At 43.0% G+C, this 20,670-nt stretch overlaps 1 protein-coding gene across 1 annotated transcript; it reads left to right on the forward strand.

Moving 5' to 3' along the window:
- The first annotated feature begins 529 nt into the window (after nucleotides 1-529).
- podxl (podocalyxin-like) lies at nucleotides 530-17,820 on the forward strand. Its single transcript, XM_031758425.2, has 8 exons — nucleotides 530-990; nucleotides 12,081-12,698; nucleotides 13,388-13,611; nucleotides 13,722-13,745; nucleotides 14,453-14,594; nucleotides 14,684-14,727; nucleotides 14,809-14,937; nucleotides 16,222-17,820. The coding sequence occupies exons 1-8, from the start codon at nucleotides 948-950 to the stop codon at nucleotides 16,414-16,416; spliced, it is 1,419 nt and encodes a 472-aa protein (XP_031614285.1). The 5' UTR covers nucleotides 530-947; the 3' UTR covers nucleotides 16,417-17,820.
- The last annotated feature ends 2,850 nt before the right edge of the window (nucleotides 17,821-20,670 follow it).

The following is a 20,670-nucleotide window of genomic DNA, read 5'->3' on the forward strand; positions in this document are numbered from 1 at the left end:
CTGTTGTTGTTATTTGGTGTTCAAAACAACCTCCCGTAAAGCAAGTTTATATAAACCTTTAATAAACCAACAAACAGAGTATTTTATACATCAATAGACTTTAAGCAGATAAGATGCTCTTTTTTCTTTTATTAAAGCCAGCCTCAGTAGACACTCCAGGAACTGCAGTTTGTGCCACTTACACAGGTTTCATTTTTCAGTCCCAGAGGTGGTCAAATCTTTTCTGCTGGGCAACACACACACACACACACACACACACACACACACACACACACACACACACACTGTCATGAATCAGGGTACCCTCAGTGAATATAAGCAGGCATTTCCTTTGATCCGGCTGCATGTGTGACTTCACCCCGCGTCCTCCAGTCAATTTTAATCATTTTAAGTGATGAATCAAAGCCAGTGGAACACATTGGCTCACTGCTTCCTGTGTTATCCAAAGTGTCAGGAGAAGCAGTGAGTTGTGGGACTGGACCGGTTGGGATCTGCCCCTGTTTTCTCATGATAAGGGAGGCAGGGCAGTGCTTCTGGTCTGCAAACAGCTGAACACTTTGAGAGTGAGAAGAGTGAGAACTGACTATACAGCAGTCTGAGAGAGAGAGGGAGGGAGAGAGAGCCTGAGGAACAACGGTGCAGCCAAGGAGACCACAGAAACACTCTTCCCCCAAATCCCGACTCTGTGGAGTGAGAGGGGAGAAAGACGTGGCGCACACAGACAAAGGCATTCTTGGCTTTCAGTTTAAAAGAAGAAGAAGAAAATTACAATACGCGGGGCACGATCATTTGTTCTGAGATACAAATTCAAGAAGAAAGGCGTGACAGCTGGCTGCAGGACTCAGTTTTACCATTAGCGCAACATCTCCTGACACGAAGTGAGGGATTGTAGCGCAGCGCTGCATGAAGGATAAATCCATCCGGGAGAAGAGACCATCAGAGACAGGATGAGAGCGACTCTGCAGATCAAGTGGCTGATAGTTTTACTCGGTGAGTAGCCCACACTTTCATATCAGACAGCTAGACTGGTTTGTTTGTTCAGCCTTTCTGTCAGAATTCGGGCTTTTCGATCCTTTATGTGCCGCAGCAACAGGTGCTCACGCAGAGCCCGGTGGTCTGTGTGACACGTTTTTTCAAAGTTTTGCTGCCTTTTTGTTTAAGAGCAGTGATGGACCAGTGAGCTTTTAGAGCGTTTAAAACCCTGCTCCTTTTACTTCTAACAGTCTGGTAAATTTAATACGGCCATGCTTGAGTTATAGGAAACATAAATCGTAGATGATAATCAATAACCAGACACAGAAGTCAAATGTAAAGTCGTCTGCATGTGTCTAACGTGCTGGACATCTATGAGATTAAGATGTGAAATCAGTGGAATAAACTTAACTTAAATTAGCATCAAAGCAGAAACACTAAAAACTAAAGTAACACTGGCTGTTTCATCAGCTTTCCATTCTGTTAGTTAAACCTCACAGTTTCTCATTTTCTGGGGATTTGAGGTCAGATCATGATTACCGACTGCTCGTCTGTAGGTGGAAGTGTGCAGCATCTCCTTACAAAATAGAAAACAACGTTGGCAATCTGACATTTTATTTACTCATGTTGGCACTGCAGAGCTGTTTCTTTCCCCTCGTCGTGTAAATTCCTAAAAAAAACATGTTCATCTTACTTTTTTGTCATAAAACAGAACAACAGCCCAGCCCATGTATATATGCATATATATATGTGTGTGTGTGTGTGTGTGTGTGTGTGTGTGTGTGTGTGTGTGTGTGTGTGTGTGTACTACAGCTACATACAAGCCAGTTCATTTCTAATCTTTCTCCTTGTCCCCTCTGATATATTATTTGGGCATCCAGATCTATATCATATGTAAAACAACAAACTGTAGCTCATCTGTAACATGCAGGTTATGGTTAGGCAATAATACTGTATTACACAAACACTGCAACACTAATGTAGAAACCAGGAAAGTGTAAACTGCACATAAGCTCAGGATCAATGAACTGAAAAGTCCGTGAACAGTGACAGATGATGAAGTGCAGTAAGTTTGGACTCACGAACACTTTAAGCCTGTTTTAAATACTGTTTTCTTTTCACTCTGAAATGGATCGTCTCTCTCTTATTAATAATAAGAGCGCTTTTCTTTTTTTTTGCTCCATTTTTTACACCATTTTTGTCTGAAACTTGCAGTAAAACAGTCACAAACACAGACCAAGTGGGGCACTCGGGCTCAGATCTGCCCTCCACCCCCCACAGTCGAGGACTCACCACTGCTTCACCCTCCCTCCAAAAACACACAAAGTCCACTCAGAGCTTTGCAGAAAGACAGAAGGAGCCTGAATAATGAAGTGCAACCCCTGACCCCCCTGCAGGGCTGAAAGACGACAAAAGTGTTTTTCTTTAATTATGCACCTGCTGCTTTCTCACCACTGCAGCAGGTCATTTCAGACGGGAGGCTTTTATTTATTTATTTATTGTAAGCGTGTGAAAAAGAGTAAGCGACACAGCCCCAAAATTCCACCCCAAGGCTGTCAGCACCTTTTTTTTCTAAAGATAAATGCTGGCATGTTTTTGTGCTTGTGAACAACCACCTGTGTCTATTTGTTTAACACTATGTGCATGTAAGTAAACGTCCCACACATGTGCAAGATCTATTGCTTTTGTTTCTACTCTGTGAGATCACTCAGTGCTTCTGATGCCTTATTGTTTTTATACATATATGAGATTTCAGTGGTGCAACGGTTTACACAAAATCCCTTTGTGTTGGAGCTGTGTCACGAAGGACATCCGCTGCATGCAGTGCTGCTGTGGCCACACGTTGCAGCACGGGAGCATCTACATGGATATGAATCAGACTGTACAGACTGTATTACAGCACACAAACCTTTGCCACTGACAAACACCAAGCATATTATATTTAAAAAGACCAGAATTAACAATGAAATGAATGAAAACTAAACAAACTCACTGAACACTAAGTGAAACTAAACTCCAGAATATGAACCACAGTGAAAACTCTGTCCGGCCCAGTGATGTGAAAAAGAAACCTTTTCTCAGGAGTCTCTAAGTGGAATCTAAAAACTGGGAAAACCCTGAGATTCAGCAGCTTGTAGCACAAACTCTAGCAGTGATAACTTGAAGTAATCGGGTTTTTTATACAATATTGCTTCATTTGATGGAGGTTTGTGGGTAGTGATTAGTGCACAGCTCTCTTGGGGTCCCGCTGCAGCATTTCAATCAGGTGGAGGTCTGGACTTTGACTGGGGCACTGCACCACCTTGATTCTTTTCCTTGTCAGTTGCAGATTTGAATTTATTGCTGGTGACTCATTGTCCTGTTTGTGCCGAGTGTTAGCTGTTGGACAGATGACGCTGTCCTACGGGACTCATAATAGACATAGTGGAGTGTGCAGGGTGCCTGTGGCTGCAAAACAAACATCACAAATCATCACCTCTCCACCACCGAGCTTCACAGCTAGTGTGAGGGGTTTTGTTCAAATGCAGCTTTGCCTGCAAAGTAATGCTGCCATGTTCTTTGTCCCTTTAACACCAACTGTATCATATTTGATGCGTGAGGAGATTTTGAAACCGTTACATCATCGCTGTGATTTCTCCACTGAAAAATAATACATGTTATTACTTGAAGATATCACTGCTTACTCAATAAATAAGATGGAATTTAAGAAGAAGGTATCATTTCATATCAGTTTGCTCCAGGACTTCTTAACTTCTTCTCAGAACATCTGCTTTTCCTTTATAACTTCCTACAACATAACAGACAGTCAGGGTTCCAGGTTCAGTCAAACACCAGCGATGAAGCTGCCTGCATGGCACACTCGTCTGATGTCTGCAGCAGCCAGTCGATGGGAGAAAACCGAGTAACAATAGAAGGGGGAAAAATACTTTATCAACATCCCAGTTCCCAAGGAGGGTGTGGTGACAGGAAATGACCTTGAGCACCCTGTTGCAATCAGGCCTTTTTCTACAGAGCTGTTTTTAAGTCGCTGTGGTTTCAGTTCAAATGAATGTTAACATAAAGATGAAGTGAAAGGTTCTGGGTTTGAATCTGGCCTTTCTGTGGGAAGCATGTTCTCCCTGTATCTGTATCGTGGGTTCGCTCAAGTACTCGGGCTTCCTCCCACAGTCCAAAGACATGCGCTCAGTGGGGTGCTGTCGATGTGGATGGTTACCTGTCTGTCTGTGTTAGCCCGGCGACCTGTCCTGAGTGCACCTCGCCTCCTGCCCTAAGGCTGCTGCCATAGCGTCCGGCCCCTCCACACCCCTCTGTTGGTTTATGGAGGGAAATAGATGGGTGGGGCTCCACACTGTTGTGCACCCAGTTATAGGGATGATAGGGATGATTTGTTTGATTTAAACCGACTAGTTAAGTTATGGTTTCTCGTGTTGCTGCATTCAAACACAATAATAACTCTGGTGCAGAGAATTCCATGCACTAAATGCGCTTTCCCAACATCGTTTCATACACTCTGTGTTGTTATAGACATGTGAGCTCAAAGGTCACTTTTGAGCTCACTCACTGAATTTGTTCATTAGTGATAGACATATTTTATCTTTCATGATTAATATTATTATTTGGTTTTAAATGAATATATATTGTATGTGCCTGTGTTTGTTGTAAATGGTCCCTGCTCACAACCAATGAATGAGACGTCACCCCAGTGTCATCCTGTGTGCTCGGCCCTGTGGTGTAAAAACCACCAAGCCTGAAGGTAAAAGGCTGCTGGTGATAAAATATGTAAAGACAGAAAAAAATGAGGTTTTTTGCAGATATAAATTTGTATCACCATCAACGTAAACTCTCAGTCATAACATTTACACCTCACAAATGAAATAGCTGAGAAACAACTAACCAGCGTCTGAAAGCCCGTCGAATCTCCAGCTGATCCTGTGCTGCTTTTAAAGGCCAGACATTTCTGGCAGCCACACGCAGGTTTCATCAGGGAGGAACTTTTACTCTTTCATCACTGTCCATCGCTGCAGATAGTGGCCTTCAGCTTCACCTCCAGTGTAACCACACACTCCCTCCCTCCATGCTACGCTGGCACCCAGGTGTCCATTAATCATCCCTGTGGCTGGTACCATCAAGGACGTGAGCTTACCTCCTCCTCGTTCTTCGTCTTTCACTCCTTACTGTCTCAGCACTCGTCTCGTCTGCCTCATCAGTTTGCGAGCACTCCCCTCACGTCTCAGCTTTCAGAGAAAACACAAAATTGCTGTTGCTCCATTAGCTGGGACCAAACTGTTTGTGATCTACTGCGATCTAATAAAATATCTGTTCATCCAATAAGAAAACGCTCTCACTTTGGTCAACAAGATCAAACTTTTGGTTTTAGCCTGATTCACTTGCCTGGGTTTCAGTCATTAACAGAAAATGAAAAAGTGACATAATACATCTGATACGCATTATTTCCCAAAGCTACGTTTATTTGATTATGGAAATATTTTTTCAAAATTAGTCCTAAAACAAAAAACAGATATTTAATTTTGGATCAGGTCAGTGTCATTAATGACATTATAACTGTCAGACCTGGACTAAACCTTTGGTTCCAAACTGGTCTGAGGATAAATAAACATGTATGCATCCTTTAACTAGTCTTCAATCATGTATATTCTGACCCCGGAGGAGGTTCGGCTTCAGACACAGTTACAGTGTAGCAGTCGTGTTCCAGCGTTGCTGCAGTGCAGGATAGAATACACTGAGCTGTGTGTACTCACATGTGACAGGAGGAGCGAGCTGACGCATGTCTAACACTCAACTTTTGCAATGAGAGCAGCAACTTGTATAAACACACATACCAGTCTGTTTCCAAGGACAGGGAGTGTGCTGTTTGTGGATAATGTGTTAGTGTGTGTGGTCAGTCACTACCATGTGGCTGTTGGATTTACCGCTCTTCATCTTACTCCTCTTTCTCACCGTTTCCCTCCCTCCTCCCTTTTACTCGTCTCTGTCTTTTATTCTCACCGAGGGCTTTTAGATTCACAGCTTCTCGCCTCCTTTCAGTCACGTAAAGCAAAGGGACTCCCTTTGCTTCCTTACCCACGCACCACCAGCAGCCCACCCCGGTCCCACAGAGAGCTGAAATACCTCTCTCAGCAGGACACAGATGGGGGGCCCTAGCTGCAGCGGTGTGCAGCGAGGGGGTGGCTCATCCGTGCACGACCGAACGAGAGGCCTTTGTGTGGACTGTCAACAAGCTAATGGGGTAGCACTGCCTTACCAGCATTTTGGAGTGACAGCTACATTCATTTATTCACTTGGCTCAGTTTGGCGTGTTCACGCTCAGATGCACATCAGGCTGAGTTTACAGTCAGAGTGCTTGGCATGATGGAGCGATAGCTGGCTTAACTGACGCTCACACAAAGGCCAGCCTGCTGGTTCCTCTACACCCACAGATAAGAGTGTACGTATGAAGTTCTGGCTCTGCCGTCCTCCCCTCACAGCTGGTTGCCCTCCCTGAGCCTGCGTCTGCCAGAGGTTTCTACTTGTTAGGAGACAGTTTTTCCTTCCCACTGTCGCCGAGTGCTGCCTTGAGTGTTTGTCTGTATTATTGTCGAGTCTGTGCCTTACAAGTAAAGCGCCCTGAAGCGACTGTTGTTTTAATCTGGTGCTTTATAAATCAAATACAAATTGAATTGAAATCAGTGTTTTCTGAGGAGAAATGTTTTCAGGAGTACAAACTTGAACAGCTGCTCACAGACATGTTTTTATAGATTATGGGAGCTGTGCCAAAGACTAAAGCACATTGAATGAAAGTGAACACCTGATACAGTCCATAATAACTTGAAAGAAAGCTTTTGGTTACTTTAAGAACAGATCAAATTAATTATCATTAGTACAGTAATAAACACACATTCTGGACTGTCCATCCATTTTCTTCAGCTTATCGAATTCAGGATGACAGGGGAGGGCTGGAGCCAGTCCCAGCTGCCGTAGGGTGAGAGGCGGGGAACGCCCTGGCCACGGTGCCAGGCTAACACAGGCACAGACAACCATTCGCACCCACAGACGATTTTAAACCGCCAGTTTCATCTCCAACAGCTTCTGTCATAAAACTTCTTTTTGCATCATCCTTTATATCACTGCTGCCCCGAGGCTGAGTTTGTCGAGGCCAGAGGCCGGCAGCTTTCTTCTGATTGTTTGCACACGGTGGACAAACATCAGCTCTTTAACAGGAGAATGATGGGAGCCCAGCATGGTGGACGAGCCAGTGGTGGCTCTGCTGTCACTGCTCTGCTCAGCTACCATGTGTGCATCTGTGGAAACATCGAGGAAACTCTGAGATTTATGTTCGTAACCTCGGTTTTCTCTCATTGACCATCGGGACAAGTTAGAGTGCAGAAGTTTTTATTAACTCCTTCCTGTCTTGATGACATCAGCGCTTTGAATGTTTGGGTCAGTAAAACAAGCTAATTGATTGAACTGATTTCTCTGATAAATCACATGGTTGAATAAAGGTACAAAGTTTGATGTCCTGTTTTGTTACGCCACCTCAGTATTTCTCTGTATTTGTAATCCTCTGAATCCACCTTTTAGAAACAACGTGTAGACTGTTTGTCTGAGCTCATTAAGACATGTGGTCCTCACAGGACAGCCAGCAAACATGATCATACACAATATTATACACTACTGGAGATTAAAGAGAATATAAAGCATTTCAAATCAGTTCACGTTTAAAAGTCTACAGCAGTAATACTGATCCATGTAAGACCGCTTTTACCGTTGATAGTTTATCTACAATTTGCCAATACAGCCATTTTCTGTGTGGTGAGATGCTTTCATACTGTTTTATTGCTCCGTTTGCTAAAAGAATGGTTCTACAAACACCCCCCACCACCCTTTAATGTCAGCTAATACTACTTATTTAATAAATGTTTTACAATTCTTCAGCCAGGAATGAGAGCAGAGAGATGAAGCACAGGCTGTGTTTATATCCAAGCTCATGGTTAGTCATGTGCTCGGTTAATTTTCTCAGATTAAAACATCATAACTACCAAACGCTGCAGCGAATGACTGCTGCTGTAACCGGTTAGCCAAGTGATGTCCTTTCCTCACTTTAATGACGTTACATGTTTGAATGACTATGATGACGACTGAGATACACGTGTTTCTCTGCAGCTGTCAATCATGATGTTACACCCAAATTTCAGAGTCACATTAATTAGTAAATAAAATATTATTATGGTAAAAATGACCCTTTGAGCCCAAAGCAGCACAGACGACCTGCTGAAGATAGTAATGATGAGAACGTGGAGGGGACGGAGGTTTATTGGTTTAACCCAGCAAGGTGTTCAGTTCTTTAGTAACAGCCCAAACTATTGTGAGCTGGTTCTCAGGCAACACCTCAGGAAGTAATGAGCTTCAGACTTCAGATTTCCTGGAACAGACAGAGGAAGGAGCTTTTTACCCCACTGCATGAGACCGTTACATGTTTGTGTCCGAGTACAAATGTTCTGGTGTTTCCTAAACTGATGCTAAATTAATATTGGCTTAAAAAAACCAACATACGTCAGCAGACAGAAATGACTTTTTTACAAAACACATTTGCAGCCGCACTGATCGATCGCGCTCTTCCTTTGCAGTAGCACTGGTACTTTGTGTGGCTTCAGGTACCATGGTTTCCTGCCAACCCAAATGTGTTTATATACTGATGATCAAATTCACAAAGTCCCAAATCACTGAGCTGTTTTGCCTCACTGAAGTGAGCCAGAAAAAAGAGCCAGGGAAAGGACAGCAGGTCATTTCCCACACAGACTGCTGTCTGACGCCCAGTGATGTCTGACAGTGTGAGATCACTGAAACATGGAGTCTGCTGGCTGATGGAAGTCATGAGAAAACTAGGATCAGAAAGGTCAGACAGCTTTAGACAATGGAAGATGTTCAGAGGAAGCACCAACAGATAGAGGCGATATTTTAAAATTCAGAGCTCAACAAGTGTCCAAGTATAGAAAAGGCCTTCTGTTACTGAGAGCTGTGCTCAGTTCAAATGAAAGATTGGGACAGTTTGGCAACATTTAATTTATACAAACACACACAAAACAGTGTATTTATAGCTTCACTGTATGTGCTGTGAAGTCCACAGTCCTGAGGATGGACCGTCTATGTTCTCTCAAAAAGAAACGCTGCATTTGAGCGGGGCGAGCGACAGAGCAGTTTCCAGTCCATTTTAAATCACCTTTGTTCCAGAAAAGACGGTTGCATGTCTTATTAATATTCACAAATGGCTTCTTTTGTCAAACTGTGCAACGATTTCCACGACAGTCGTGTTTTTATGTGACCTGAATCCTGGAGATCACTGGTGTCCCACAATCAATTGTGGCCTCATCTCATCAATCTTTAGATGACATTATGTACTGTAGATGATGAGATATTCAAAGCCTTCACAGTTTTACATAGTTCCACAATTTGTAGATGCAGTTTAGTTAAGCTTCAGTGAGCATCTTCACATCTCCCTCTCTACGATGCCAGGAAACCCAATCAGGTCATCCTGCTTCTTTTTTAAGCATCACACACTTTCTCTCATCTTGACGCTGTCTCAACTTTTTGGAGACGTGTTGCTGCCGTAAAAATTCAAACTGAGTTAGTATTTGTCATGAAATTGCAGAAAATGTCTCACTTTAAATATGTGTCTATGTACTACATTTAATAAAATATGGCTGAATAAAACGAGCACATCACTGCGACCTGACATTCACATGGTGAGCTAGCTCTTTGGATTCATGGTTTCAGCTCTTTTTCTGGATGTTTCTGAATAATTTGATTTCTTTTTAAAAAGTTCTGCCTCATGTTGCAAAAACAAAAGAGTTACTGTGAGGGAATAAAAATAGTAAAACAAAGTGCAACACGAGGCTAAAACAGACTGTGTGGCTTTGAAGAGCTCACAGCTGAGTCGCTGTTAGAGTGAAAATCCAGACTCTGTAGAAAGAAATGGAGTAGAGAGGCCGGGTAGAGTTTAAATGTGATTAACAGGTAGTGTGTGTGGTGAGGAATGTGTGGGTAAGGTAAATAGAGGCTTGGTGCTGATAACAGCAGGATTAGCTGGTGCCGTCACATGTTAAGAAGCAGATACATCAGTGACAGGTGGGGTCACCGGGGTCAAGACCAACAAGACAGCACATCTGGGGAGGGGGAGGGTGTGGGGCAGAGATGTGAAGAGAAAAATACACAGATCATGAAGACGCCAACAGTGCAGACAGGCCTCACCTCTGACTGCACTCATGTTACAGTGTTTCAGCTCGCTGGTAGGATAAGAGGAATTTCCATCTCACGACTGACATTTTTTGTATTTGTGGATCAGTTTCTGTCACACAAAGTAAGAAAAACACACGAGCAACTATTAGGAGAGTCTCTAAACTCCAGTGAAGAAAAAGCAGGTTATCTGCTGTCAGGAGACTTAGCTCCAGATAACGCTGACACTCTTAGTCTCTTAGTAACAGTGTTACTGATAGGAGACGTGCCTGTGGTGAACAGAGACAGGACAGGCTCGGCAAGTCTTACCTGTTAATGCTGCATTCACTGACAGTAGGATGCAGCAGACTCGTGGGGTAAACTGACCTCTCACAGGCTGAACACTGCAAAGCTCACATCTGCTTGATATTATAATACAAAATTATATGTTTAGCAATATTTCAGAATGTATCAAATCAAACTGATCATTAACGTGACGATGCGTTGTAGTTTGTCTGGGAAATGGGCCGTGCACTGTATGTAAAAGGCAGTTTACTGGTTTGTCACCGTTTATACACCAGTTTGGATTTAATCATTAGGTATTATTCATCTCTGGCTCTTTTCCAGAGTCTGTCCTTTGTCCTGTCTCCCTCCTCTAACCCACAAGTTGAGCCTGGTTCTGGTTTCTTCCTGTTGAAAGGGAGTTTATCGTTCCCACTGTCGCCAAGTGCCGGCTCACTGGAGTCATCTGATCGATGAGGTCGTTAGGATTGTACTGTCTTCATCTTACAATATAAAGCACCTGGTTGTTGTTACTAAACTGAAATTAAATTGTGGGCCATAAGAAGCTTGAAACACAGATGCAGTTTTGCAATATGAAAGAAATATATCGCCTCCTCTCGGTTTCTATACAGTGACTATGCTAAAGAGCAGTAAACTGAATGAAATGAAAGGTGGATGTGAGAACACAGATGCCACAAACTGTCTGATCAAACATGAAATAATAAACACAAAGTGCAAACTAAACTACAAGTTAGCCCCTCGTTTCATGTCTTATCTACTTAGGACAGTTTGGTCATTATCTGTCATTTAGCATGTCTGTGTGTTTGCACATATCAGCAGAGATCTATGGTGAAAATCCAGCCACTGAGCATGGTTTGAAGGTGCGATGAGGTCATACGAGGGTGTATAAGGCCATTGTTTTGTTGGTGCTGAGGACTGTTCACAGAGGGCACTCCAAACAGGCTGTGGTCAAGGGTGTGGTGCCTCCAAGTTTATTGTGTACAGCATCCTGTCCTTGTCACTATAAATAGACCAAGAGAAAAAGATATCTTACAGTTGTCAGCACAGCAGGAAATCCAGGAGTAGCTGCTTCGAGCTCTGCAGAGCGGCTCTGAAATTAAAGCTGATTTGTACAGTAAGATAGATCCAATCACTGTGAACAACAACAGCAAAGAGAAATAAATGTTTAATTTTAGCCTTTTTATGATGCATACTTTCAGTTTGCTTGTTGCCAGCAGCACCAGAGAACGTTCATTAAATTAAAACTAGACCACGTGGTCAGTAGCAAAGAGCAGGCAGACAACGAGCTCTGAATGTTTAGCAGGAAGTGGTCCAAACATTTATCTTCAGAGAGGCGGAGACTAAAATAGACATACAGGTAAACATTACCTGAGTGAGTGCTTATTTGCTCTGCATTTTCTGGATGCTCCAATATATTAGGTTACAGTTCTCTACTATATGCACTAATATGACTGTACTGCCCCCAAGTGACTACTACAAATACAGTCTTAGTGAGTCAGGTCTATAAGATGCTGTCTTTGCCCTTGATGGGTTGTTACAGTGCTGCTCATGTAGCTGTGCTGTGAAGGTAACAGCTTGTGTCTTTTCCTCCTCAGGCTGTCTGTGTCACAGCGTCTACGTAAATACTGCTGCAGAGCCAAGCCCTCTAACACCTGCTATTGACACAAATACTGGTGGCACAGATGAGGATAAAACTACAACAACAGCAGTCACAATTGTGTCAGCAACAACAGCAGTCACAACTGTGTCAGCAACAACAGCAGGAGAAAGTGTGACCGTCACTACCAGTCAGAATAACATCGACAAACAGAGCACAGCAGTGCAACCAACACAGACTACCCCAGTACCTACTCAGAACACATCAACTGTCAATGCAGTTGCAACAGGAAAAGGAGCAAGCCCCACAGCAAGTCTGACTTCTCGCACCAATACTACTATAGAGACTACGACTGTGATCATCAGTTCAGCTTTGGCTGCTACACCCACTTCAGCCCCAGCAAACACAGTCGCTACCCCCAGCACCAGACCACTGCTGAACACTCAGCCTTCCACAGTAACGCCATCGCCATATTCTCTGTCCAATAAAACACCTGCACCATATAATGTGTCATCACAAAACGAGGAGCAACACAAGAGCACAAACAGCCCAACAGTAGCAGCATCCAAGGCTCCAGCGTTGACCACTGTAACTGCGGGACAGCCGCTTTCCAGAGGTAAGGACTTTGGTCCCCTGGTTGAAAATAACACATTTAAAATGAGAAGACACCACAACAAATACCTAAACCTGACCAAACTGGTATAAATAAGACTGTGATGGCCTCTAGAGTGTGCACTGCACTCCAATGAAATGAATACTTGGATGTGAACAACTTGGGAAAAGGGTTAAAGCCAGATCTCGTTTCCACGTGGAAGCACTGCCTACGTAGTTTTAGGTACTGTGTAAATGATTTTAGGGAGTGCATAACGTCGTGTATTTCACAGGAAAGAAGACACAATTTGCACTGTATGTACTTTTAAGTACTTCATAATTTCTTGGTAATTTGGGGGAAAACAGTATTTCTTTCTTTGATGGGATGCATTTTTTATTATTATTCGAGTGTTCCTACCTTTAAGTATTTGTTACCAAATGTGACAGAGACCACACACAGTCCTGGATCCTGTTAAACTTGGTACTGTATAAGCATTGGCCTATGAGACACTGAATCCGTCTGCTCGGTTCTTCGAGGAGCTGGGAAATAAATGAAAAAGGTAGTTTGACTGTGGTGTATTTTGTTCTGTTAATGCTTTCTCCAAACTTTAAAATGTGACGTAGCTGTCACTGATTGGCTGGCTCAGAGGGATCTGCATCACTACGACGACGCCTCCTTATTCTTGTTGTTCTTGTTGTTATTTCTGCTGCAAGGTGGCATCAAAATCCCTGAATCTACAACAGTACCTGGAAAGGTCGGAGCGACCACTCAGCTTGCAAACCCAGGGGTCTCCAGCACCTCCTCCAGCACCTCCTCCAGCACCTCCTCCAGCACCTCCTCCAGTGTGAAAAAAGGAGTTGATACAGCAACTACAGATTCAGCCATGGAAGCCACCACGGCCACTATCAAGACTCCAACATCCACCCAGAAGTTTGTTGTAAGCACTGAAGTGGCGCACATATATCTTATATGTTGTTATCATTATTACTTCCATCTAATAGAAATGTCAGTGCCTTTGAATGAGATGCTTATTGTTTTTCTCTGCAGTATTCCCACAAAGGCAAAGTGGAGGTAAGATTTTGTTTTGCTGTAAATATCCATTTAAACCCTGCAGACTGAATGGCTTTATCTGTATCTATGCAGTGCAGAGTTGATTAAAGTGTGAGTGAGTGAAACATAATGAATCACTGAGGGATCTGTCAACAGTATGATGTCACATGCAGTGTGCGTGCTGCTTTTCCTTTGCTTACACTCGTACTGGTCTAGGTGTGGGGCTCTGTTGAAGGCATTACTGAAACTTTTAACTTTGAGCCTTGAAACTTTACAAGATTTAACAGCTGACGACCATTTGTGTTCATATTCAAAATGGCAGACAGGCGCTGGCTGGATCCGTTAAGCGTGCGAGCTTTGTCTCAGTGAAGCAGTGAAGCCTGCTATTAAAACAAAACAACCATTTCAGCCACTGGGTGGAAAAAGTGTCTTAGTGGGAACCCTTCCTGCCTTTCTCTAGTTTCCTTTGTTCCCACACCTCTTTCTGAAGCAGCTTTGACCCTCTGAGTCCCTCTGCACAAGCACAGTTGTGCCCTTTAATAGTACACCAGAAATAAGCAACACATCACAACACAGGAAAATATGACCTTGGCTGTGGCCCCTGACCTTCCTGTCCTCCCACTGGCAGCTCAGCACTGTCTCGTTCATGAAACAAAAAAGGACGTTGTGCTGCATGCATCAATACATTTTTGTTTAACAGCATTTACAGACGTGTCATTTTTACGCAGACCAAGGAAAAAGATGGCGAGAAAAATCTGAGGAAAGTGTGCAAGAGGCTGATGGAAAGCATGGAAAATGGAACCTGCACTCTGAACTGGCTCATCCAAAACGGATCAGTGAAAATCGAATCTGTGGAGATAAATGGCAAAGGTAAAAAATATGCTAGTCCATTCAAAAAGTGACATTCACTGCATATTATTTTTCTCTGGAAATCAATCAATGTGATCCTGATCTTTCAGTGAACGAAAGCCTTGCGCAGCAGTATTATGACGAGCTCACTCAGGTGAGTTCAGCTCTTTAGATCAGCCTCAGGACCCTCGGCCTCTACAGCAACTAGTTACTCCTCTGTTTGTTCCTCTCCTAGAAAGAACAGATAAAGACAGATAACAAAACCCTGATCGCTATCCTGGCCTCCTGTGGAGCCCTTCTCATCATGATCGTCATCCTTGGTGTCTGCGCCTCCCACCACCGCAAGCCTTACAATGAGAACCAGGTAAGAAGAAACATCAAATCCCACTATTCCCAGTATGCTTCCATTATAGCCTGAGTTTCAAGAACTAGTGAATGTATTCAAACAGCATGCAGCACTTAGCTGCTCGCATTGTTTCTTCATTTATAATCTGACCTATTTCAAAGTTTCTAAGCTGTCCACATATTTTGGAATAGAAATGATGAAACATAGAAAAGCAAGATATCTTAGACGCTTCATATTTCAAAGCTACATCAGCACATATGTGCTTATTAACTACTATAAAATCTTTGATAAGTGCTGGCCTGGGTTGTTCCAGACATGTGGTCAATTTTTCCCTAAACCTGGCAGGAAAGTAGTGCAGCCTCCACAGACACAGCGAACTGTCTTCTAGACCATGAAGCTAACCTTTGATAGAAAAATGATGATACATCGATTCATGTTTAACTTCTGCAGTGTTGAATCTGTGTGTTCTGTGACCCTCAGACTGCTGGTTTGGTTTATGGTGTAATACCACTAATGGGGATTTGATTCCCATCACGATCATTTGGCTGAGCTTGATCTGATATATCAGTCGTGCAGTCCTCCGTCTCTGTGCGTGCAGGATCTACTCAGCACAGCTGTTCAGTTCCAAAGAGACAAAGAGCGGTATGAGTACAAAGTCAGGCTCCTCCTCAGCAACGCTTCTTACTACAGCTGCAGCACGAGCTCCAGCAGCGGTGACCTACGGGGGGGCCTGACATTTTCAGAACTGTATCAGGATCAAAACAATCACTCAGTGTTTAATTGGTCTTCTGAATATTCTGTGGAGAAAACTTTCAGCAAACTTTCCAGGACATATGACCGCGTGGGGACGACGACTGGGCAGGAACAAAGGTCTCCTTTTTGTCTATGTTTTGATTCTGGCCTCTTCTTCTAGCCAAAATTCCTTCAGTGCCAAAATACTTTTCCAAAAGGAAAGTGTCGTATCATGCATTGCATTTATAGACAAAGCCGTGGTATAAAAAATAACATTTAATAGATTTCTTCACAGAATGGCCGTGTAGACGGCACGAATGCCTCCACATTTATTTCCTTACTTAAAGCTGTCAGAGCCTGAATCCCTGATTCATCCACGGATAGTTGTTGGATTTGTGGACTTTGGAGTATGTTTAGAAGTTAAACAACAGAAGAGTGAGAGCAGTTAGATTCCACTCAGATTAATCATGCTGGCAGTTTATGAATTTTAAGACTGGGTCTGTGTAACAGGAAGTAACAGTGATGATTACAAGTGGGCATGTTTTTAGTTTGTCCTCTCAATCTCCACAGCAACACCTAACAGAAGAGCTGCACACTGTGGAAAACGGTTACCATGACAACCCCACGCTGGAAGTGATGGAAGTGCAGCCCGAGATGCTGGAGAAGAAGATGGTGCTGAACGGGGAGTTCAATGACAGCTGGATGGTACCTTTGGACCACCTGTCGAAAGAGGACCACCCCGAAGAGGAGGACACCCACCTGTAAGGACAGGTGGGAGGGGGGCGCAACGCCACAATAAATCGAACTATACCCACGCATCTTAAACTCTTGTCTCTCGTGCCCTTGTAGCCAGGCAACACTTCCTCCAGAGCGGGTAACAGCGTGGCGTGTAGAAGCTGCTCGATGCAGCAACAACTGTAAACTTCATGAAACATGTTTGAAAAATGCACCAAATCAATCACTGTTGTGTTTATACTGCACTTTTCTATACGTGTGAACTTTTTCATATACGTTTTTACACATATTTCTGTGCCTGTTCCTTATCGTACTAACAAAGAGGTTGCACACTGGCACCTGTGAAGTGTTTTTGAGTGTTTTCTTGCATCTGACGAAGGAGCGGGCAATATTACAAACCAATCACTTTGCATTCGCTCCTGAGGAACAGAGGTCATCTGCGCTGACCATTCTAGAGTTACTAATGTAGAAATGTGATCAGGGGACACTTTAAAGCCCCCGGTGATTTAAAGATAGAGGCTGTGCACTAACCTTACAGAAGAAAGGACATGGCCACAGAGATGCTGCTTATACTGGGCGGACAAAGGACCGGTTTGAACCCAAAGTGCCTCATACTGACTCTGTTGTGTATGGAAAGCCAGAGGAGACCAATTCTTGTCCTTTAAAGTCATTCGGATGCAAACAGGCATCATTTCTGTTCATCTGAAATCCTGTAATTGGGTTTGCTTAGGAGAGCCAACAAGACAAACCCCACGTCTTTTTATGTTAGCGTGTTTTAAGTTGTTACCCTGAAATGTAATTTCATTCTTCATGGTGACCTGCTCACGCTGTTCCCCTGTTGGACTGTACCATGTCATTATTGCTGATTGTGGTTGTTGTACAATAAACATAAGCTATAATCATGCCAAACTACTTTTTAACGACACGTAAAGAACATTTTACATGCTGTTAGTTGCAGTATTAGTTAGCAGATGTGCACCCATTCTCAGTCAGCTGAGCCATGCTGTAAATAGCTGCATGCTCTTTGTTTGTGAGGCTGCAGGGAGTCGGGCTAAACCCTCACAGCAGAACCGCATTTTAACACTTTCATTTTGAAATTCTCATCGATTCTCACCGATAACTTCAGTTAATATATATTTGCTTTCACTTCAACCTATATTATGTACAAGTGACTCAATCACACTGGGCTCTGCAGTCCAGCCTGTATGTTTGTTTGACTGCTGTGATTGTTTGCGTCTGCCACTCTTATCATAGTTGTGTATAGTTTTTCACCAAAGTACTTTACTGCACCAGGATTTTATGTATTTATGGTTTGTTTGCTGCAGAAGGCAAACAGCAGGGGTCTGACACACTGGAAGCTGTAAATCGTGGATGGTCTTGACTGTTATTCTGTTGTACCTGTTCAGGTTTGAAAATAAAGAGTTTTTCCCACTTTGGAGACTTTCCTTTGAAATGAACCACACAAAGACGGCAGTTAGGAAAACTTGAACAAAATACAATCTTTATTCATTATATACAGTACATACAATGCAATACTACAAGGCTTTCTACACATTCACTGTAATCCAGAGTAGTGCTCACTGATCGTAGAGTACCAGCTTTAAAACTCCTGAGTCCCACCCAAAGAAAGACACAAAGAAAAGTCGTATTTGGCATTGTGTGTTCTTACAAAGGTGCTTTGAATTAGTCTCGAACACAAAGCTAATGCTACAGCCAGTGTGGTGAGCCCTACGTGTTATCAAAATGTCATCATTTTTTTAAATTCTTCTCATTTCTCCTCCTCCGAAACACATTAGCACACAAAAAGAACATTTAATAGTGTAGACTGTTACACTTCCTCAGTATGTGAATTTAGGCCACTTCTGCTGATCCCTGCTACCTGTCTGAAAGATTAGTAATACATGAATATATGGAGAAACAGAGCATCTCCATCCTGGGAAAGGTTTTATAGAAGGAATAAAAGAGTGAACAGTGAGGTGTCTTGGCTGAAATAACTGGATACAAATTCCACACATGTGAGATTTGTAGGTGGTGTGTTGATGTCAGAAGCTCAAAGGATCACACCTCTGTTTGTTCATTAACGTGACCACATACACAGTAGGCCATTTGTTACAAACCATACATAGTTAAAGAACAGCTGACACAAAGTGTGGAGGGAAGCAGCAGCTCGGCTGGTCTGTCCAAACACTCAAAGACGAAATGATGAAAACTTTGTCTTGTTTGTTTAATCTGTAAAGCCAAACATCAACTTTCAGGCCTGAAGCATCAATTCAATGAAGAACTGCCAATAAAATGTAGTTGTTTGGAGGCTGCCTCCACACACCCGCCATTGTTCATCTCTACAGCACTGAAAAGCTCTGGCCTCTACACTTTCCTCCATGACAACATAGCTCATCCCAGGGGTCTACTGGTGAGGCTGAGTTAGGGGCTTAGCTGCCTAACAGGTGCCCTGACACCACTTTTGCATTTTATGCTTTAAAAAAAAAAAAAAAAAAAAAAAAATGCGGCACTAATGCTCCAAATAAATTTCCAAACTCCATCTCTGTGTGGTGGCTCAGTGGCTACGTTCTTATGGGCAAACACTTATTACGGTTGTACAGGAGCTATGTGCGCACATTAATATTATCCATTTACTGCACCTTGTTGAAGTTTCCTACCATTATGGTTGCCAGGCAACCAGAAAACTATGCTGACTATGTTAACAGTTACACAAAGCTTGTAAGTGTTGCTGCTAAGTGAAGCTAGCTTCCTGTTAGCAGCGCATCACTATCAATAACTGTCAAGTGTAGTGCACAGTGTAGGGTGGTGTCAATGCTCTGAGCCAATCAAAGATACACTGCTGAAAATATCACTGCTGTGACTGACAGTAACATCGTCATAGCAGCAGGAATTCAATAGAAGCAGTTAGTTGCATCTCGTGTTATCATCACACTGTTTGAAGGTCGGGAACTTTATGGGGCAAAAACACAGGTGGTGGTCGAGTGTGCTAGAATTTTACTCTCTACTCTCATTTTAAGAACCTGATCATGGAATGAATTTGATTTCTTCATATTTTAAATACACATTTTGGAGCTACAAAAGAAAATCGAGCAGTTGATGGACTGAAGACAAAATCCAGGTCTTTGTAAGTTTGAAGCACAAACAGGAAGCAGCAACACGGCCGCGGATTTTTGATGCATCAGCTGACTAACAGGTCTCCAACACTAGGCCCCATAGCTTAGAAAAATTCAATTATGGAAGTTTATTAAAAAAAATAAAAAACAAACAAAAAAACTTCTTAAGGTTCTTTAATTTCAAAATAGGAGCATTATCTATAATTCATGTGTCCGATGAATGAAATGTGATTCAGTTGGCATCTTTGATTCAAACTATGAGGAAAAGAGTGTGAAACATAAATTTGGGCTGCGTTACACGGCTGTAAGAGAATCCACTCTTTTGTTGAACTGTGCTGAATGTTCTTTGAATCTCCCAGGAAGAAGTCTGTTCAAGTATAGCACACACTCGACGAACGGGGTGCGAGAGTCCCAGCAGCTGCGTCGGGGTGACTGCGTCTTAGTGTTCTAATGCATCAGTTATCAGAAACAAGGCATTGGAAGAAATATTTGTTGCTTTCAGTGATCAATGAATGCCAGCAGGACTGAAGTGAACACGTTTCCTGTGAAATACAATCAGTGAGAGTCTGACTCAGTCAGGGAAGACGGCAAACAGCAAAGCTAGTGGGGAGTAAGCACCTGCATGAAACACGGATCCCTCAGAGTAAGATGGTGACAGAGAAACTGCAGCTACCGCAGCCAAACTACTGCTACACATATGCAGCTAACCTGACCTTTGACATCCTCCAAAAGCATTTTATCCAAACTTCCCAGCTCAATGTTTTCCTTCCTTCTGTGAGCTTACAATCAGGTCTGTGTTACACATGGTTGATAGGAAAGTCTCAGGTGTGTAATAAAAATAAGCTGAAGATCAACTTTTACAAACTGGAAATGTCTCCATGATCTGATGATGCGCCTGTTTGTTAGCAGTGTGATCAGGAGGTACAGCAGCACCTAAAACCACAGCAGCCTCTGATCAGGAAGATTGTGTGTGTTCATGACAACAAAGGAAGTTAAAAGGTGGGAAAGTTGACCCCAGCAGGTAAACATTATTTTGCCATCGGACCAATCAGCATGCATTTATGTCACAGACTGTGCTGGAACCTGAAAGAGAAGTTGTAAAGGCCCTAAAGAACAGGGTGCCCAATGGGATCGTTTCCAGCTGTCGTGTGCCCGGTGAGTTTAACCTCAA

Source organism: Oreochromis aureus, linkage group 17 (assembly GCF_013358895.1).
Source record: "Oreochromis aureus strain Israel breed Guangdong linkage group 17, ZZ_aureus, whole genome shotgun sequence".
Taxonomy (NCBI): domain Eukaryota; kingdom Metazoa; phylum Chordata; class Actinopteri; order Cichliformes; family Cichlidae; genus Oreochromis; species Oreochromis aureus.